The 22349-nt window shown below is 43.2% G+C and overlaps 1 protein-coding gene across 1 annotated transcript in view; it reads right to left on the reverse strand.

Annotated features, from left to right (window-relative positions):
* Window positions 1-22349, reverse strand: part of COL4A6 (collagen type IV alpha 6 chain) — a 105737-nt gene that overhangs the window by 39612 nt on the left and 43776 nt on the right. Inside the window, 19 exon segments of the mRNA XM_024551637.3 lie at window positions 915-1096; window positions 1558-1683; window positions 2123-2266; window positions 3004-3174; window positions 4797-4958; window positions 5336-5557; window positions 6821-6931; window positions 7209-7280; window positions 10277-10330; window positions 12910-13093; window positions 13629-13808; window positions 14290-14403; window positions 14405-14436; window positions 16640-16744; window positions 17627-17767; window positions 18708-18815; window positions 19871-19940; window positions 21173-21226; window positions 21710-21754. Of these exon segments, the coding sequence (XP_024407405.2) occupies window positions 915-1096; window positions 1558-1683; window positions 2123-2266; window positions 3004-3174; window positions 4797-4958; window positions 5336-5557; window positions 6821-6931; window positions 7209-7280; window positions 10277-10330; window positions 12910-13093; window positions 13629-13808; window positions 14290-14403; window positions 14405-14436; window positions 16640-16744; window positions 17627-17767; window positions 18708-18815; window positions 19871-19940; window positions 21173-21226; window positions 21710-21754 (2277 nt within the window).

Here is a 22349-nt window from a genome sequence, read left to right on the forward strand (position 1 = left end):
AGATGCAATGTTAAGTGCTTTACACGTATCATCTCAATCTTTACTTTTGTCTGAAGCAGGTTCTTACAGATGAGAAAAGTGAGGCTTGGGCAAGTTAAGCAATATGCACAAAATCGCAGAGCTAATGAGTGATGGAGCTGAGATTCAAACCCAAGTGTCTCTCAATGCTGAGCCTACTCTACCACCCTGCCTTTTGAAAACCCAGAGAAACTAGATTTGATTATTTGCCAGTTGTTGTCTCTTATGCAGGCAATAAATACCTTTCTGAAATAAAAACATCAAGAAGTCTGTACTTTATACAAAGTGGGGATAGGATCAAGGGTTCGAGGTGGGGATGGGTGGGGTGGGGGAGAGTGGTGGGGAGAAAATGGAGACAACTGTACTTGAACAAGTATAAAAAAACACCCAGGTGCTTTACATGCACATTAAAAAAAAGAAGTCTGTACCAAGTTCTTATGATGTGCCAAACTCAGTGTGGGATGCTGACAGCAGAGTGCAGATAAAATGCACATAAGGCAGTTCTTGTTCTCAAGTTCTAACCATCTCATTGAGGAAATCAGACCTACATAGAACCAATTAGGATGGATATAAGTAGTGAGAAGGATAGTGTGCCAGCACATTGGACAGTCGGGGGTGCTTCTGAAGGAGTGGTACCTGTGTTGGGGCCTGGAAGACGAACAGGTATTAGGCAATTGCAGAACAGGAAGTCTGCACATGGGGGAGATAGCAAGAACAAAGGCCCAGAGGAGGAGGTATTCAGAAAAAGAGGGAAAGACCTGTCAGACTCAAGGAAAGGGGTTTTTCTGGGGTGAGCTAGGGAAGGGGCTGGGATCAAAATGGTGGGCAGTTGGGACATATCCCTTTGCTATAGAGGACCTTTCCTAGTGGGAAGACGAAGATTTGTGCACACATACACTTTCTCCTGCAATTTCTGGGAAGCCCAAGATTCCAGGGGAGCCTTTCAGGCTGGGTAAGCCTCGTAGTCCTGTGGAGCCAGGGGAGCCAGGTCTCCCATTAAGTCCCTTGATGGTACTGGGGAATCCAGGAGCTCCAGGTAAGCCTGGTGACCCAGGGAGGCCAGCTTCTCCTTTGTCACCTGGGAAAGAGGCAAATGGCTTGGAAAAAGATTCTGGGCAAAAGAAAATCTGCTTCCCAAAGTGCAGGTGCCCTGGGTTGCAGGCAGGCAAATTGTCTCCAGGGGACAGTTAGCTTGGTGGTGGAGGTGAGGGTTGGGGCAGTGCCTTACTGGGTACCAGTCAGGGCCATCCCTGCTCCAACACTGGGAAAGCTGCTCAGTGCCCATGCCCCACCATCTGCCAGGCTCCTCTGGGGGTACAACAGTCTGTGGTTTAAAAAACAGAGACAATGAAAACCAGCAGTCTCAAAGTCCAGGTGCCCCTCAGACTCAGAGAAGACAGCCTCTCTGGATTCCCTGCCACCACCCCCACTGACACTCTGGAGGGCCTTGTAATATGGAGCCTTTTCTCAGGAAGGAAGTTGAGTTTGCTTCTAAAACCTTTCTTGGGCATTTCTCATGCCCATTCCCTGCCTCAGCACCTCTGCATCCAGGAAATCCATCCAATCCAGCTGAGCCCTGACAGCCTTTGTCTCCTTTGAACTGGAGGTTAAGCATTGGAAGTCTTAGACTGGGAATTCCAACTGGCCCCAGGTCACCTCTGTCTCCTGCAGGAGATCATGAGATCTGTGTGAGAGGGAGCTTAGACACGGGGTCAGGAATAAGCTGACCTTTCATATAAGCTCTTCCCTGCACCACCCCCAGGTCCCCTTTATGGGCCCATCCAGATTCTCTGCCCACCCATTTTCCCAACTTTGCATTTATGTGTATGCTCTATCATTCAATAAACCCAAACTCCACAAGCAACTTCAGACCATACTGAAAACCATCCTCTGTTGAGCATCTGGTAATGTATGACAAGCCCTCTAACATGCAGTGGTAACAGAAGAAATTAGGTCTTTTGGATTCAAAGGACTTCATTCAGGAGCCCCAAATCTTATTATCTGATGCAGGGTTGGTACAAGCCCAATGAATGACAAAGTTGACAAACAAAATGTGCCTTGGGAAGTACAAATGGCAATTCCAGAATTCAATTCCCCAGCTTACCTTTTTGACCAGGGCTACCAGCCCATCCAGATGGTCCCACATTTCCATCTAACCCAGGAATTCCCTTCAATCCATTTGCACCAGGAATACCAGGGAGATGTGGCATCCCTGGAAAACCTATCAGTCCAACAGACCCCTTCTCACCTGTTGAAAAACAGGAACTTCTATTATTATTCCTGTTTTACATACAAGGAAATGGAGGCTCAGAGAGGTTAATGAACCTACCTAAAGTCACACAGCTAGGAAGTTGCAAAGAAGGGATTCAAACCCAGGTTTTTCTAACTCCAAAGCCCAAGCTCTTAGTCACTACACATTATACTATTTCCCTGAACAGGGACATCACACTAAGTAACAAAAAGGAAAGAAGAGGTGGATACCTATCTTATGATTTGTCAAAATAGAGCTCCTATTTTGACAAAATAGAGCAGCACACACACACACATAAAAAAAGCCCAGGGCCAGGGGGCAGAGAGATGAGCTCTAGTCTTGCACTGTTACTAACCAGTTGTGTGACCTGAGACCAGTCACTTCTCCCTGTATAAAATGGAAATGCTTCCTACCCAATCTCTGGTGTCTAGCAGGAAAATCACAGAAAATGAGAACTGTCAGGCTTTGTGGTAGGAGGGGCACAAATGAGTAAACCCAGTGAGGCTACTACCGTTTTGGGCTTTACTGACCATGTTATTCAGCCCAGTGTTCCACCCAGCAGGCAGTGAGGGTGACTTGCCTTGTGTGGGGTCCTCCTTTATCCTTGTTCCAAAAAAGCCCTGCCCACCTCCCTCTTTGTTCCCCTTTCCTAGGCAGAAGGGAAGAGGCAAGCTGGGACAGCATGGATGGCCCTTTCTGGCAACCACTGGTGCCTTCCTGATCACTGCATTTACCATTTGGACCTGGAAATCCTGGAAGCCCAGTGCCTCCTGGCAAGCCTGAGTTGCCCTGGAAGCCAATTAACCCTGGAGTTCCAGGAAGGCCTTTCAGCCCAGGCAGACCTCTCTTTCTAGTTGATGCAGGGGAACCTGCCTCACCCTTTGGACCTCTCTTTCCAGGATGTCCTGTATTACACAAGAAAGAACACAGGACAGCTATGAAGTGAGACTCTGTCTAGATTTGGGCTACTACCCATTCCCATGACTTCTGGTTGTTTCTCAAAATGGCCTTTCAACAGTGGCCTATGCAGGCTGCAAGCAGGAAGAGTTCTTAGTTGGCTGAAGCATCAGCACCTACCACCCAGAGTGCCACACCAATGGTTATTACTTCCAGCATGGCACAGTAGCTGATAGATAAGGCACACAAACCCCTTCTGATTATAACTTCTTCTCACTTTATGAAGGTGGCTCTGAATGGAGCTCTGAAAAGCCAGGGTGGCAACTAGACTAATTTCCTGGAACTTCCCGTCTGTATCACACCATAATGGCTGTTTCCTAAACCAATCGGTGAAGTAAAGGTTAAAGCTGAACTATTGTTTCAGCTTCCCCAGGGAACCATGGATACAGGGCTGCCCTTTTAATCCCTCATGCAAGCAGTTAAGTCAGCCAGTTCCTTGACATTAAGGTTGAAAGACCCCCTAGTGCTAAGTACCATAGAAATCCTCAAGGCCCATTTGGTTTCCTAGGTATTCGGAGACTTCTTTCACCGTGCTTTAAATTGGTGAATGGGATTAACCTCCTGAGCTGCTGCCAAAGTGGAATGTTCAGGTACAAAGCAAGGAAATTAAAAAACCAAAGGATTAAATCAGTGACTACAGAGGTATTTGGGCCCCCGAGGACCTAAATGAATGGCTGACTTGGCTTTCTATGGATTGAAAGGCATCAACTAGCTAAAAGCCCCAGGATTCAAATGGGAGGTTGTGAAGGGGATTCCACAACAAGAGAAAGAAATTCAATGGGGGCCAATCCCACAGCATGAGTTCAGGGGCATCTGGCTTTGCCAGGTTATAGTGTACAGTAAGATAATTTTCCCTGAGAGGCAAAGCCAGTGGGGGTGTTAGTCTGTGAGCTTGTGTACCAGTTTCTTGCCTGGACAGGTCATGTGAAGACCCCAGAAATACAGAAGGACAAAGAGGGTTAAAAGAATATCAGTGGCTCTATAAATAACTACTTCAGTCACTTGGCCAGGAGTAGAGAGGGATGATATATTCACTGAGGCAGGGTAGGGAGGGTGGTACAAGAAGAAGAAAAGCTACAAACACTACTCTGGAACTAGTAGTGTCAGGCCCACTGCTCAATGAGAGACACTTTGGCCATGGTCCTCAGAGACATGCACCCTTAAAAGGCAGGCCACCACACAGTCACACTCTGCTCAAGTGTCTCCCCCGACCCAATGACTCCACATGGCCCAGTGAAGTCAACGGACACAGCTAGACCCCCGTCCATGGCAAGGGAGGATTCTCTAACTAGGAAAGGCAGGAGGGAGGCTGAAGCATGATAAGGGGGAGGAAGGTTGTCGGGGAGGGCACAGGGTGGGATTTGTGGTAATATTTTGGAAGCTAAACTGCAGAGATCTATTCTGCTTGGCACTCCAAGGGTGAGGAGATTTAAAACTTGAGAGGTTAGGAAAGTGGAGTTTCCTTCTCAACTCTGGCCATGTCATACTGCTGCTAATGTCCCCTGGGGCACCAGGGCCCAAAGCCTAGCTTAGGTCTGGCAAGATGGGGCTCCATCTCTAAAGGACCTACCTGAAGTGCCTGGAAAGCCTGGTGTTCCTGGCAGCCCTGGTTTTCCCTTGATGCCAAGTAAACCAATAGTCCCTGGGATGTCTGACTGTCCCACATGGCCTCATGTTCCAGGACTGTCCCGTTCTCCTTTGGGACCTATCAAGCCCAACTTCCCAGGCAAACCTAATGAAATAAAGGGGCAGATGATCACAGCCTGGATTAATGGTAGGGACTCATCACCAAAACAACTGCTAGCACAAAAGCTTGTCCCAGTTGCATCCCAGTTGCCAGTGTCTTCTCAGCTCCAGGCTTGCTGCTATCCCCAGTGGTTAATCAGAGGCTTTGTAAGAGACCTACCTATTGGTTATGTTTACTTTTGGAATTACTAAGACAGGAAAATAGACTCAGGCAATTTAGTAAAAAGTTCCCAAAACAGACTGACTTTATTTTAACCCCCTCATTAACCCATCACCCCAGATTCATTCAAGTGTTCATACAAGTGTACAGGTTATGGAAAGACTTTCTGTAGATTGTTAAATAAGTGGGGCAAGAAGAGTCACCCTTGGGTCCTGAAAGGCCAGAGTCTCCAGGAAATCCTCTGTCCCCTGGTAATCCCTGTAGGCCTTGCTCCCCCGGAACACCATTTTCAGCACCAAAGATGTCACCAGGGGCTCCTTTAGAACCTGGTAAACTTGGATTGCCAACTTTGTCAGGCAAGCCATCTTTTCCAGGGAGTCCAGGAAACCCAGGCAAGCCCTTCTCCCCATTAGGTCCAGGAAATCCTGAATGTAAAGAGGCAAAAATAAAAGGCCATGGGGATTTAGAAGCCATGTATCTCGGTAGAGCTCTCTGAGACAGATTGTTTTTTACTAGAAAAATGAACATATCAATAATGTGTGTCATGAATCTTAAAAAAACAAAGCCAACAAATAAACCAAATTAAAACAAAACAAAATTTAAAAAACCAAGCTTATAGATACAGAGAACAGATTGGTAGTTGCCAGATGTAGAGGGTAGGGGGTGTGAAAATGGGTGAAGGGGGTCAAAAGGTACAAACTTCCAGTTATAAAATAAGTAAGTCATAAGTATGTAATGCATAGCATGATGACTATAGTTAATAATACTGTATTGCATATTTTAAAGGTGCTGGTAGTAGGTATTAAAGGTTTTCATCACAAGAAAAAAATTATATAACTATGTATGGTGATGGATGGTAACTAGGTTTATATGGTGATCATTTCACAATATATACAAATATTGAATCATTATGTTGTACAATTGAAACTAATATAATATTATATGTAAATTATACCTCAATACTTAAAAAGAAATATCTTTAAAAATAATAATATGTGTCACACTTCTCTTGAAGGTCAGGAGTCTCTGGTCCTGGAAGGATTTGCCCAGAGGTTCTAGCTCAGTGAGTCCAGGACTTGGGCAGATCCCAGCAACTCTGGGGCTGCTACAATGGCTGAAGAGAGGAGTTATACTTGGGACCTTCTGTCAAAGGCCTAATCTCTACTGAAGTCTTCAGAACACTTGCTGTCATGCCTCCCTCTTTCTGGGTCATAGAGAGAACTGAGTCACTGATAAACCCCAGGACACATAGCCCAAGATAAGCCCTATGCTGTAGGGCAGGAGTGGTTCTCAAACTGAGTCACCTGGGACAGGGGTACTTGGTAAAACCAAGATTTCTGGGCCTACCCCAGAGCTTCTGATCAGCAGCTCTGCCAGAGGGCCAAGAATCTGCATTACTAACAAATTCCCAGGTGATGCTGATGCTGCTGGCCCAGGGAACACAGTTTGAGAACCATTGGTGCAATGTAGACAATGACGCTCAGGTTGAAATGACAGAGTTTAAGTGATAGAAATGGACAACTTCCCTCTGACTCATCAGAATCTCTTTCTCTGACCTGAGTATGAAATCAAAACTATCCCATCTACACCAGAGTGCTTAACTTCTTACAATTGGTGGATGGCTACTACAATCCAAGCACACACTCACAAAAAAGGAGAAACAGACGAGGAGAAGCTTCTTTCCTTACCTGGCTGAAACGTAGTGAGCTGAACTGATCCTGGGCTTCCAGGTTCTCCTTTATTTCCACAAAATCCAGGCCGGCCTAGAGTCCCAGGGAGGCCACGGGCCCCTTTAGGGCCTGAAAACCCAAATGTGAGTGGTAAGGGAAAAGGTGAGTCAGTGTGGCTAGGTAGGATTTGTGGTGTTCAGTCAAGAATCATAGTTTCTTGGAGGGCATCTCTTATTCTCATCTCCCCATGAAGCACTCTTCAGCAGACATTCTATTTTCTCAATCCTCAAGGCTGCCCTCTCAGGAGAAATGTGGACCCCCAAACGCTACCTGGCTATACTCTGCTCCCTTTTGCTCATGGCCTTCACAAGTGTGCTCAGTGACTTTCTCTGGTCTCATTTCATACCTGAGAATCCGGGAGCTCCAGGGAATCCTGAAGGACTGTATGGCCCAGGAATAATACAAGGCAAGGTGATACCTATAAATGGTAACAGGTAACCATCTGGTGATCCCACTGAGTCAGGAATGATTTTTCTTCTGCCTGCACCTTTACTCTCATTCCATCAACTGGCACAACCAAGTTCTTCCCACCCAACAGCTGCAACCAATGCAGAAGAATCCTGGCATCAGAAGCTCTTGGGAGATACCCTAGTGCAGGGGTGTCAAACTCATTTTCACCGGGGGCCACATCAGCCTTGCCTTCAAAGGGCTGAGTGCAATTTTAGGACTGCATAAATGTAACTACTCCTTAACTAGGGGAAAGGAGCTTGGTGCTACTGCCAGGTAGAAACAAGGTACTGGGCAGATAAAACAAGGTGGAGGGCCGGATTTGGCTTGTGGGCCTTGTGTTTGCCACCTGTGCCCTAGTGTAATTGCAGATAAGAATGCCCCCAGTATCCAAGTGCCAGGATGTCACTTCCCAAACCATCAATGTTCAGTGCCAGGCAGTCAACACTGTAACAGATGTTATCTATAAAGATTTCCTAGTGGTGGCTTGTGCAGGAACAGCAGCAAATGGCAATTACCTACTCACCCTGCCCGCAGATGGAGCCTCTCCCTAGGATGGGAGCTTTGAGTTAGTCTTAAGGATCCATTATGCCCACATGACAAGGGTTTGAAGCTAAAACCCCTCAAGTTCACATGTCTGCCTCTTTTGGGGGGGGAGGGGAGAATGAGGCTTTTCCCAAACCATCAAGTTCTTTTGACACACCTCATTAGGGATCTGTTGAAACCTATTGACTGTCCTTGGTCAGATGTTCCCATAGATTGGTATGAGGCAAACACTGAAGGCCATTTTCTTGCCCACAACAGACAGCCATCCTTCCCTTAACTCCTCATTTAAGATTGCCAACTCCGTTACTCAGGGAGAAGGGTCAGTCAATATTAATATCCAAGACATCAAAATTGGCATGCATAGCCTCTCTTCTAGTAAATTCTTCATTGTTCATTAATAATGCAAATAAAAAAGAATTCATAAGATCACAGAGGGGAGAGTTAATAAAATATTGGTGAACAAATTGTGTATTGACTCCTTCAAGTACCATTTACAAAAAATATCTATACTAATTAAAATTAGTCTTGCCTATTCATTGAAAGAATCCCCCAAAGTCTGCTTTAAGCCACAGAGTCAACAGCTCTAATAAACTGCTACAGCTGTTGCCTGTACTTAGAATCAATCCCAAATTGTATTTCTTAAAAGATATGTATACAACCTATGACTCAGATTGCTTATTCAGCTGGCTGGCATTCCTCTTCCAATACAACTTCTATTTTCCACTATGAAAGTTGATGTCATTTTTGGACTACTTGTTCTATTCCTAAATCAAAATTGGAAATTAAATGGTATAATGTATTGGCTTAAGAGTTTGGGCTCTGAAGCCAAACAGAGCTCAGTTTGTAACCTAGTTGTGCTACTAACTAGTTGTATGGGCAAGATGATTAACCTTTCTGAGCCTCGTGTAAATGGCAGCTACTTATCTCATATGGTATTTGTGAAGATTATATGAAATAATGCTAACAGCACTTAGCACAGTGCCTGCAATCCTGGTATGTGCTCAATGAATAAGTTTTTTTTAAAAATCTTACTTAAGGTGAAATATTTAGAATAGTTCCTGCAAAGCCATTCCTGTTTTCTACCCCAGTCAGGTTAGTGACACTACTTTTTAGCCTGAGCAGCAACTTTCTGCCTTCTAGACCTCAGGCTCTTACAGTCATGTTTCCATGGGTGTAGAGATGGCCATAGGCTTGATCTTCCTCCATAGGTGGCCACATCTCCATCCTGCCAGACATTGAGATGACGGAGTTATTTCTGAGGGTTATTCCCCTACTATGGAAATATGCTCCGTGGGCATGCACCTCAGGATGAGATACCAGTACTGTTCTTGGCTTGGGCCTGAGTCCTTGCAGACCAGGCTGAAAAATTACCTCCTTACCTGATATCATGAGAGGGACCCTGAATAAAACTCTCCTGCCTCAACAATTTCAATAGCCTATTGGCTCAAGGGTGTCAAACACTGCAGCTTCATTGCCTTATGTTTTTAAAAAAGAAACCGGGTAAAATACAAGTATCTCTGTGCTGGCTCCAAACATAAAGCCATCCATCCTCAAGTTATCAGATCAGTTTCATAGATTCTCTTCACTAGTGATAACCAGATAAAAACAAAACCTTTAGAGGACAGGACAGAGGACAGGCAGCTGGAAATGTTCTTGAATAAGAAAAATAATGATAAAAGGAAATATGAATAGAGAACAGAGGAAATTAAGGACATACTTCCCTTTTGCCTCAGTCCAGTCCAGTACACCACACCACAATCGTGTATCAAAGCAGAGGGTCAAGATGGTGAGAAGGTCAGACCTTCAAGTCATACTAGTATCCAGCTCTTTTACTTTACATCCCTGAATTCAGAGCCTTCTCCTCCAACAAAGCAAAAATTGGCTTTACCAATGTTCTGTTTTATAAGTAACAAATGGCCTACCGGTAATTATTCAGAATTTTCCCCATTAATGCAAAATTCATCCTCTGAATAAAAAGCACCTTTGGTTACCAAGATTCTGACATCTGAGTTTAGAGCATCTGGGCCCAATGAATAAATAGATATGCATGGATCTTCCCAGGTGCCTCTCAAGGCAAGTTATAGCCCCAGTTAAGTTCAAAAAATGAAGGCACTCAAGGTGGAGATCAGCCAAGCCACCAACATGCATGGTGAAGGAAATCAGCCCCTCTCAGAGACTGCATACCAGTTTACCCCTGTACTCCTGTACCCCTGTACCCCTGTACCCCTCTGCTAAGGAGCCTCTGAAGCCTTGTCATGTTAGCCTTTGCACCACAGCCTTAGGTTCATCCCTCCCCAACCAGGGGCTGCTCAGTGTGGTGCTCAGGCAATTGTGAATGTGTGAGATAAAGGTGAACAAAAAGAAAGGGTTTAATTTGCTACCATTGGTGTTTGAGAACCTCCTGACCTGGTTAGCTCTCACCTCCCTCTGTGTCTAAGTCTCCTTTACCAACTTTGTCCCTGCAGCAGCAGTCACCTAGACCAATCAAATGAAGATGAAAATTAAACCAGGACAGAAGTTCCTTGAGGTTCAAGGGAAGTCTTCTCTGCAGCCTGGGTATGCCCACCAATCAAATTCACTTTCTGGACTGAGTGGACAGAGCTGGCACCTTCACAGGATCAAGTACACTGTAGCCACTTCACTAATAACCAGGATGATGGATTACTATGAACACCTGGATCCCAGCCTCTTTGGAAACAGCCCATTGCATGCTTGCCCAGGGTTTGTAATAATTCACACTACAAGGTTGAAAGGCTTCTGATGACTACATACCCTTTCCTGGCAAGGTGGCTGTCTTAGTATGGGCCACCACTGGTTGGAAATGAGTACATTTAGAAACATCATCTTCATTTTTCATGGCAACAGCCACAATGCAAATGTCTGGGGACCACAGGTTATGTGTTTTTAAAAGTGTGTGGAAAGAAAGCTAATGCTCTTAACTGATGTAACTTTGGGGGGAAGTCTTGGTACTGCAACAAGAATATTTTCTGTATAAGGTCTCACATGCTATAACTTACTATATGACTATCTTCCTAAGAACTTTCTGTGTCCAGTGACTAGTGAGGTTTAGAATAGAGATGGTCACATGGGCTTCCTTCTGTTGACTCAGCCTCTTCTCAAGCTGTTGGAATGTTGAGAATATCCAAATTTGGGTGTGTGTAAGTTTATAGATAACACGTTATTATACCTCAGTTTAAAATCTAGTTGCCTGCAAAATGTGTTGATACAGAATCAAGATCCAGTTATTGGAAGGGCAGCAGAATGGTCATGGATAATGTCTCTGGGAATAGAGCTGGAAGCTATAGATGACACCAGGATTTTCAAAAGGCAGAATGATTTTATTTAATAAAATTTCTCATACTTTCATAGGTATTTGTGAACTGAAATAATTATTTGGTTTTTAATAATCTTCAATCATCAATTTTTAACCTGTACCATTATTCTTATATCAATTAACAAAATTTGACTTTAAAATAAATAAAATTTTCCAAGACCTGATGTCTTCCTCCTTTTTTGGTATTTCTTCAAGGTAACAAGGTGGAAAGAGGAGAAATAGGTCTAAGAAATGGCCCCTTGGTTATTGGGAAGGTCCTTTCTTTTGTGAGTATATATTAGTCTCCTATAAAACATTCCATTATACTAGGGAGGTTGAAAAATGCTAAAAAGTATTACTCATGTTCCCTAGTACCTAGAGGCTTATAATTCACTAGGGGAAAGTGAAGCATTAATGGAAGTCAATATATAATTTCAGTGACAATGACATCTGTGGAGGGCAAGGGAGGGCTTAGAGGAAGAAGTAGGGCTTATAATGAACCTTGATAAATGGAAAGGATCTGACTATTTGGAGAAAAGAGGAAGGGCATTCCAGAAAAGGGCAACATGGGCAAAATCTTGGAGTTAGAAATGCACATGTTTTGGGGGACAGTGAAAAATACTGTACTCTTAGGTGTTTTGTTTTGTTTTTTATCATGAAGAGTGTGAGATAAGGTAAGGTTAGAAAGGAATTTGAATATTATCTATTTGGTAGAGACCATTTGTGGCTTCCGACTAGGGGAGTGACATGATGACCTAAGTACTTTACAGATATTAAATTGGTGGCAGTGTTCACAGTAAAATTGAGTGGAAAAAGTCTGGGTGTAGGAAATAAGAAACTGCTTAGGAAATTGTAGTCATTGAGTCACCTAACTATCCACCCACTTGTTCATCCATTCATCCATCCATCTACCTGTCCTTTCAACCATCCATTTTTTTCCACCCAGCATATAGGTATGTGATAAACAAAGCATGAAATAGTGAAATTTTAATAGCAAGAAGAGGAAGGGAAGAATATAAAAACATTCCAAATGAAGAATAAGACATACATTTCAAGTTTTCTAACTTCAGATGACTATAAAAACTGTGATACCACTAATGAAAACATGAAAGTTGTGGAAACATAGAAGTTGGGATGACGAGCTGTTCTGGCTGCATGGAAGAAGGCAAGATATTAGCATAGCAATATCACAATCTATAAGCAGGACTGTCACTCATTATAATTCCTGAAATTCTAGTTGAAAAAGAACTTACATAAACAGGAGAATTTTAAGGTATAAAATGGAGATTAGACTAGATATGACTATGTTCTCTTCTCAATCTGAAATCTTATGAATTAAGGAAAGGTTCTTCCTGCTGATTATATTACCATACAATGTAGAGGACACCTTGTCAAGACTCCTACTCATTACTTCAATGACATTTGTAATAAAATAGTCATTCAGCTTCTGCTTGAAAATTTTTAGGGATTATGAGCTCATAACTTCCCTAGGCAGCTGTTACATTTTCAACTGCTCTGTTAGGAAGTTTTTCATTAAGTAGAGCTGAAATATTTTATTGTCCTGTGTAGACATACCAAAATACAATTACAACACTTTTTTCCACATGAAAACCCTTAAAAGGACCGAAAGTAGTGATTATAACCAGCCAAGTCTCTTTTTATGGCACATTTCATGCACCTGGGTCACATCTACACTCAACAATGGCTCAGTTTTCCCAGTCAAAAGCCACCCCTGACTCACCTGCAGGCCCAGGAATGCCAGGTTTTCCTGGAAATCCATCTATTCATTGGTCTCCAGGAAGTCCACAAGGTCCAGGAGATCCTAGTAGCCCAGTTCCTGGGAATCCAGGTGGACCACTAAGGCTTTTTTCACCAGGAAGTCCTGGTAAACCCTTTTCACCAGGAAAGCCCTGTCCAACATCACCCTAGAATAAAAGCCCAATTTAGACAGTCCTCTAATTGTAGGAAAGAGGTAACCAGTGTGACTAATAACTTGTTTGTTTTGTTGTTAAAGTTCTCTATCACACTAGTTTATCAGTTAAGTCCCCTGAATTTGGGTAGTGGGAATGAAGCTTGTCAATCCTGGGTTATCTGATAACGCATAGGTTCTAGATTAGGGGGAGGAGAGGCAGAAAACAAGAGCAAGATAACATCTCTTGGGGTCAAAAACACATCTGGATTACTTGCAAGGGAAAGCTATTGAGCAGCTGAAGCATTTTAAGTGATATGGCCAATTGTTACTAGCATTTATCAAATGAGACAATAACCTGTTCTGCGAAAAAAGATTTCCATTTCACAGAAGAAAACCATGGAGCAAAAAGTCTCAGTGGCAAAGGAATGAACAAATGTATTAGACTCTCTGTTCTGCCCTGTCACATGGTCTAGTGTCCATCACAACACCTTCCCCCCCATGAGGTGTGAGGATTTATAAAGCTAATCACTCAGAAACAATCAACTTACCGGAAAGCCTGGCAGACCTGGTAAACCTGGTATTCCGTTCTTGCCTGGTACTCCTGTCTCACCAGGGACCCCTGGGAAACCAGGATCATCCTGCTCCCCTGGCATTCCTGATCTTATACTGAGGGTTGATTCCCCTTTCTCTCCTTTGGGACCTGTAGGACCTTGAGGCCCAAATAAACCCTGTCAAAGAGACAAAAGGGAATGATCAGGAGACAGAGACGTCACAGAATTCTGGTACCTAGCAAAAGTCTGACCTAAAATAAGTCCTCGGGTACATTTTGGCACTGTTCTAGGCACTTGATTATGTTGTCATCTGGTATTATAATTGACCATTTATTTTCTTATCCTTTCTAAATTTTGAAATCTTTGAGGATGGTAGCCTTGCCTTAATTCCAATTTTATCTTTGGGGCCCAGCACAGTGCTAGGCAAATGCAAATAATTTTGTGGAAGAAAGGAGGGATTAAGGGAGGGAATATAGGTACATTAAAGCAGAAAGGAACTTTAGAGATCATCTATTTGACTTCATATTACAGATGAAAAAACTGAAGCTCTGTTTTTATCCCCATCTCTCTATATGTTTTAGGAAAGTGATTGGTAAGAAGTGAGGGACACTTGAGAGCCCCCATTGCATCTTCAGGGCCAATGTTTGGTCAGACTTACTGGAGACCCTGATGGGCCCTGTGTGCCTCCAGAACCTGGATCTCCTCTGGCTCCTTTAAGGCCTGGAAGGCCTATGTGACCTGGTTTCCCAGGTGGTCCAGTGTGGGGGAGGGACACAGCCATCACAAGCACAAAATCCCAAATCTCCTGGGGGAAAATAAAAAACAACATTAAACAAAGTGAGCCATTTTTTCAAAAAGAAGGAAGACCTCACAATGGTAATTTGTGACTTAACTCCATGGAGGCAATCAAACGGTCTGTGAAAAGACTTAAATGCCCATCAGAAAATGAATAGATCAAAAAACTGTGGTATATTTACACAATGGAATTCTACGCAGCAGAGAGAAAGAAGGAGCTTCTACCCTTTGCAACAGCATGGATGGGCCTGGAGAGCACTATGCTAAGTGAAATAAGCCAGGCGGTGAGGAACAAATACCATATGATCTCACCTTTAACTGGAACATAATCAACAGAAGAAAAAAGCAAACAAAATATAACCAGAGACATTGAAGTTAAGAACAATCTAACAATAGCCGGGGGGAGTGTGGAGGGGACAGTGAGGAGAGGGGATTACAGGAACTACTATAAAGGACACATGGACAAAATCAAGGGGGAGGGTGTAGGTGGGGGAGGGAGGGGGGTTCAGCTGGGGTGGGGTGGAGGGATGGGGAGAAAAGGCATACAACTGTGAATAACAATAAAAATTTTTAAAAAAGAAAAAGAAATAAAATATTAAAAAAGAAAAAAAAAGACTTAAATGAAGTAGGTTTCCTCTTCAACAAAGTACATCTGTGCTAGTGATTTGGATTTAATTAGTTAGGGTTGGGGCCCATCCATCAGTGAGTCTAATTTGTAGCCAGAGTTGAGAACTACTGACCCACACTAACCAGGTAAAGGTCTGGAATCCAAGATACTCAAAGATTCTCTTCACAAAAAAATGTATTTTCCATCTTTTGTACACAGTGACAAATCCCAAATAAATTAATAACAGATTTCAGCAAAGCACCTTTGAATAGGTATCAAGGAGTCACTAGCACTATGGCTCAGTCACCTATATCTTTCACGCTTACAGCCTAGAAAATGAAAATCTAGGGCAACATCAGTGACTTTTGAGTTCCTTTAAGATCCTTAAGGGATTTTTCTTACTTTTAGAATAGTGATAGTTCCTGAAACTGAGAGAACAGTCTGTTTTCCAAATTAGCATTTCTCAAGTGTGATCTATGGACCTTCTGCATGAGTCACCTGTGATGCTTGTTTACAAGGCAGCTTGCTGGCCCTCATCCCATATCTAGTCAATCAGACTCAGGAGGCCAGGCTAAAAAAAATTTCAATAATTTCCCGTAGGTGATTCTCATATACAATGAAGCTAGAGAATCACTATCACTGCTAGAGAAAACCTTCTGGATCCATGGGAATACAGAAGGGGAAGCATTAGCATTAGAGTTGTCCTTTTAGGAGTGAAAATGGTATCAAGAAGTACACCAGCTTTATAGTTAGCAAAGAGCCAAAGTTAATATGCTAAGTCAAGACTTGCGATTTAATGTCATTTCCCTACATAGTCTTCCTTGGATATGAATAGTAGAGATGAATCTTTCACAAACTTCTGAACTAGCTCCTATACTTAGGGAGTAACATCCTATAACAGGACAATAAGAAAAGAGTAGAATAAGTTGGGACTTATTTGAGGTTGAGGAAAGCTGTAAATTACTTGAGAGAAGAAGAGAGAATTTAGACACCTGAAACCACTAGGCAATCCCCAAACCTCTCTTCAGGCAACAGTTGCACCTCTTCCTCCACTCTGGCCTGGACTGCAACTATAAGAAATTGAATCAGTTGAGCTTGAGCATCTTTCCCTCAGAGCATGACACTAAGGAATGACCCAAAGTTATCAAGAAGATGGAGAGAGGAGTACAGCTGAAAGGCTGGGGTACGCAATAAGTCTTTCAACATCATTGGGGGCTGAAGTTGTTTTTATGGAGAAAGTTGTTTTTTTCAGAGTGCCAGGTCTTGAACTAATCAGAACCCTCACATTCAGGCTTCTAGCCTTGGCCTTGAAAACTGGGAGGGGCTGCATCTTGTGCTAGTTAACACCCTGGGCTGCTGGTGTAGCTTCTGCCACTGGAGGGGTAGGAAAAGTGGCCTATGAGCCACTTTGTCCTGTGTGACCTCAATTTCCAACCTCAGTCTTAGAACCCCAAATATAGCACTTCCAACAATCCTATACTTAAATCCCCAATCAACATCCAAGATTGCTCCTGTTTAGGTATTTAATGCTGTTGGTTTGCTCATTCCCCAAAAAGCCTTCTCCAGGGAGCTTGGGGAACAAATAAACACAAGGGGACAGAATCACCTTTTACTCCTTTGAGACCTTGGTTTCCTTTTGGACTCCGTTCTCCTTGGAGACCAGAGAACCCTGGCTCTGTGTTCTGTACAGTTCCAGGCTCAAATGCTGGACCTTCAGAAAAAAGAAACATAAAATACTGGCACCTTATGTGAACCTGGGTTCATTTCACTCATAGCAGCTCAGTCACCAAGGCCTGGGTTCTCAAGGCTCAGCAACAAGAGCAGAAACAAAAAACAATCCAAGACAAGAACCTGAAGTCTGCAGCAAATCCCTCTTCTGCTGGATTGATTCATTCTACTACTACTTGCAGAACATCTACCATGTTCTAGGCACTGGACCAAACACTGGGGATATAGGAACAACCAAGGCAGTTTCAGTAATTCAGCAGTCCTAATGTCTATATCAGAGAGTTCTCTTAGGACAAAAGAGAAAATGGGTGCAAGCCTCAGTGGTCATGGGATTTAGATTTCAAAGAAACATGCTGGACATATTTTCAGTCTTTCTCTTAGAATCTAGAATCCCATACTCAGGCAGAAGATTGACAGAGAATAAACCCAGTGGAGGCTTTTAGCAACTTGAGATTCAAGCGTGGCTTCTCATAATACAGGCCCTCAACCCACCCCTGAGGACCAGGGAAAGCTTGAAAGAGCCAACGTTTCTTCTTTGGGAGCTGAGACCAGAAGCCTAGGAGCTGAGAGTGGTGAAAGGCGGAATTAAATTAGTATGAAAGTCGGAAGGCATTATGTAGTGTTTAGTCATCAAGATGGCTCTAGCTTACTTGTTCCTTGATGAACATTGTGACTGCTGTGGTTGCTAACTTGTAGGGCTCTGACTCATAGAGGACAGGGCCTTCATCACTGCCCCTCTGCACTTATTACATGTCCTGGCTTAACTGTTACACCAGTGAAATGCTCCCTCCCTCAAAATTCATGACTGTTCTGCAGTCTGGATCACACCTAGTCTCAAGACCAAAGACAGACATGAACAACTTACCAGCTGGGCCTGGTAAACCTGGTACGCCTGGCAAACTATCTTTTCCAGGAAGGCCAGCTGCACCAATTGTTGTGTGGCCTGGGTTTCCTTTGTTCCCTTTCAGGCCTGGGACTTCCTGGGGCCCTAGGGCACCTGGCACACCTGAAAAGATAAGACCACACCAAAATGCTAATTATATGACCCTACTTACTCTTCAGGGGTATTCTATTCAGTGGCATACATTGGAAACTAGACTCCAAGGGAAGACTTTGGGAAAGTATTCGCTCTTTTCTATCAGAGTTAGAAGGGTCCTTAGGCATCACCTAGCCTAACCTCTTGGGAACTTAAGGCCCAATGACATGAGAAAAATGGTCAGGGGTGCAGAGATTCTTAGTGGCAAACCTGAGAGGGTCCCTTGGGTCTCTAACCTCCATTTCTTCATTTTTTTCCACTTTTGTGCTGGGATCAACTGTACCTCTTCCAAGTGGCTGTTTTAAAAGTACGGTATCCTTACAGAGGCCCATCTCCAAGGAATTTAGAAATTGGTTCCTTTAAAAGTAGTGTCTGAGGTTTTACATTTGGGACATCACTGCCTCCCAGACTGACATTCCCCTTCTATTTTTGCTACAGTAGAATGGTATATGGATGTGCCCCTCAGATGATTGTTTTCCGGGTACCATCCACAGAATGCTGGGACCATTTAGTGCCTGACTTATGCACAGAGTGGGGGTCTGGGTATCAACTTTCCTCTGGGCTTTTGTTAGGCCCTTTTGTCAAGCATCATCTGGGATGGCACATCCTCGGAAGAATGACAGGACTCCAGCAGTCCAACCCAGGTTTCTCTGGCTGCTGCAAACCTCAATGACAGTCTGGATTGCCTATTTAGCTATGGCACATTATTTAGGCCAAAGGAAAGCTGCTCACTCAGGCCTCTTTCTTATATACATTAGCCTTGGGCTGGTAGTGAGAAGCTTACTGACTATAGTCAAACTTTCCATTCATTTTGGCTAGGTATACACAAGACCAGAGATATAGAAGGGGATAGTGGCACCAGAGTGAAGAGAAGACTGATCAATGCAGAAGGTGGATTAGTTTGTTTCACCTGGTATAGCTGGTAAGCCAGGGAGACCAGGGAAGCCAGGCAGGCCCTGGATACCTTCATCACCTTCAAGTCCTGGGATGTCTGGGATACTGGGGTCTCCAGGATAACCTGGCATTGCAATGAAAAAGAAAAGCAGTAAGCAAACCCAGGTGAGGTCCATAAATGCCACAAAATGTTTAAGAAGAAATGTAAGGAGATGTCTTCAGGTAGAAGTGCCTTACTTGCCCTTCATAGCTCTCCCAGATGCTAATGGCCTCACGTGATAGTGGGCCTACTTGAACTTAGGCTCCACTAGTGTTCAGAACTTGTCTGGCCAGGATTTGCTTCCATGGTAAGATCTGGTAAGTACTAGGAAGTTTCTTCTACTACTACTAGTAACTTGGTATAATGCCCCAAATGTTTACCATCTGCGTTAAGGTGTTGAAGTCTACTATTCATGTTATACCCGTGGGAGAAGAACACAGGAAGCCATTGTCAACCATTAACACATCAGCTTCAATGGGTTTACCAGACAGGGCATGGGCCTGAGAAGATGAGGAGAGAGAAATAAATTAGGAGACCCAAATGGAAGCTGCACAGTAGTAGAAGCCTTTGGTCAAGCAAGAAGTAGTCGGAGACAGTAGGTATTCAGATCTTTGGACAAGGCAACGGGAAGAGTTGGGCACACACAGTAACTAGAACAAGGAGAGATGAAGACAAACTTTCAAAGCATCACACTGTTGAGGGCTATCAACCACTTGCTCCCCTATCCAAATATACATTTTAATTCCCAATGAAATTTTCAAGCTCAAGTACACATGGCATCATGTAGATGAGATTCTGAGTGTCCCATAGAATCAGGCTGAAGTCAACCTAGTTGAGGAAGATATCAATCCTTCTGAAAATATCACTAGAAGAACCATTTTTAGCAAATCCAGACCCAGGCCAACTCAAACTCCAGTCTTGGTAGACTCCACACAAAAATGGAGTGTAGTATTTGGTTTGTTTTCCTAAGACATTCGAGTTAGCTTTACTCCCCAAGTTCAGGACCCAGGAGGGGCCCTTGGGAGTGCTGCATTTAGCAGCAATTCAGTGGCTGACAAAGTATTCTTTTAATAATTACAAGGGATATAGAATTTAACACCCTGTCTTTTCTTCTTATTCAAATTAACAAAACATTGCACCTGAGATCACAGCACCACCTGTATCGATGTGAACATCTGGGCCTGGCAGGCCAATGCCACCCTTTCCACCCTGTAAAGATTAAATACATTAAACACAACTATTTCCATGACCTTATCACCCAAGATCTGTGTCCTCAAATACATTCCCCAGGAAAATGAAAGGTTCCTCCTTCTGTAAGCCCTGATTTTCAGGGCCAGCTAGTCCATACATTAATTTCAGTCTTATCAATTTAAGATGAAGGCAACACAAGGCAGACCAGAGGCCTGGTACTCAATTACAACACTGTTAAGAACACGGGTTCACAATTTTATTTTGCAACCCAACTCCAGGACAATCTACTTCTGGGCCTGGAAAACATATCACAGGAATAGATAAAATGGCTGCAGCCAAGATGTGCCAAGGAGGGAGCAGAGTTTCTACACTTTTCTAACTCTCAGCAGGCCTGAGACTGTGATAGTGTTACTGCTCTTGTTAGTGAACGATGCCAGGCAGGAGAAGTCAAAGGAGTCCTAATTGTCCCAAAAGAGGAACTCGGATACCAGAATAAGATACAGTGGTATATTCAGAGTGGGTGGTGGGAACTGTCTGCTCCAGAAGCAGGCAATAAGGGGATGCATTGTCTGTACAGTGAAAAGTACAGTGAAAATGCAATAAAATGAAAAGTTGGCAATTCTAAGCAATGTCAATAATAAAATGTTCTTCCTTGGAGGGATGTATTTGTTCCCACAGTTCCCTCCTTTTTTGTCTAGCATTTATCAAGGAGTGTCTAAGGAATGCTCATCAGCTTTGTGTATTAAAGTAAGATGCATGCATTTCATGTGAAAAGGATGACATCTAAAATGTAAAAATACTTCATTTCATATGTAGGCATTTGCTATGGTCTGAATATTCATGCCCCCTTCCCAATTAATGTTGAAAACCTAATGCCCAAGGTAATGATATTAAGAAGTAAGGTCTTTGGGAGGTGACCGGGTCATGAGGGCAAAGCCCCTGTGATTGGGATTAGTGCCCTTGTATAAAAGGCCCAAGAGAGCTAGCTCACTCCTTACACCATATGAAAAACAGGGAAAAGTAGGCAGTTTGTAAGCTGGAAGAAAGCCTTCACCAGAACTCAAACATACTAGCACCCTGATCACAGACTTCCAGTCTCCAGAACTGTGACCAGTAAATTTCTATTGTTTATAAGCTACCCAGTCTGTGATATTTTGTTATAGTAGCCTGAATGGATTAAACAGCATTTTTGGTAATTCTTTACCCTTCTACCTCCGCAGTCCTCGATTTTCAGTTCCCAACAATATTACCTTAATTCCTGGCAATCCATTAAGTCCAGGGAAACCTGAGGACCCCTTCTTGCCCTGTGACAGAACAGTTACAACTAAGTTGTATTAAGAAGACCTGGCCTTTGGATTAGGCCAGAGCAAATGGCACAGGAACATTGGCTGGCATTCCAGGGTATGTACGGACAGTACCTGAATCCGTAATCTGTTACAAAAGGCAATAAGGCACACTAGGGTAGCCAACCTGCATGTTTGGAGTTACAAGGGCCACAAGACTAGAGATCAATACAAGCAGGCTGTCCTTGCTAGGCACCAATAACATGTTAAAGAAATATGACTGCATCATGGCATGGCATGGCACCACACTTGACACTGGATGCTCATGTTCTTGGGTACAAACAAAAGAGGAGAGTGGCTGAGATTATAACAATCAAAGAGAGATAGACAATTTGCATTATAAGCAGTATCTCCCATTGGACTGATGGCCATGTTAGGAAAAGTGATGGGACCTTTTGGTTCAGATGTTATACACTAAGGTTTTAATGATATTAACCAAAATACCTGACTCCCTGGAGGTCCTTGGACTCCTGGTAAACCCATGGGTCCCTGTAAAGACAAAAGAGGCACCTTAGAAAGATTAATATCCCACGATAGAAAAAGCCAGTAGATTTACATAACAAAGCTATCCTACTGAGTTCAGGATTTAATGGCTCCTAAAATCAGGTTAGATAATGTTCCTAGATCTGGCTTAATGACTTCTTTCTAATGACTTCTATTTATTAGGCTGAATAGCCACACAGAGAATTTTTAAAAAGCTAAATAAATGGAAACATTTTAAGTGCTAGGCGGAATTTGGTAGAGAGGCTGGTGGTATTATCCTTAGTCTACCTTAGTTCCAAGTCATGAGATTTTTAAACAGATTGTAGGAGGGCTGCTTGTCTCTCACCCAAATGCATTATTTGTTGGTGATTATGCCTTTTCAAGACAAGGGAGTAGGGAAAAGAATAGAAAGAAATGGCAGGGTAATGGATAAACATTGTTGAATACTCAAAAGACTCTTTAACAAGTTTCATGACAAAGCTAAAAGTACAATTTTCTAAAATGTTACTACTTTAAGGCTAAAGTTGACCAATTGTTTACAGCCTAAGATCCAAGTGCCTAAAGCTAAGGATGAGAATGGCTAACAATTATTTTTCCACTT

Source organism: Desmodus rotundus, chromosome X (assembly GCF_022682495.2).
Source record: "Desmodus rotundus isolate HL8 chromosome X, HLdesRot8A.1, whole genome shotgun sequence".
In the NCBI taxonomy this organism is placed as follows: Eukaryota; Metazoa; Chordata; class Mammalia; order Chiroptera; family Phyllostomidae; genus Desmodus; species Desmodus rotundus.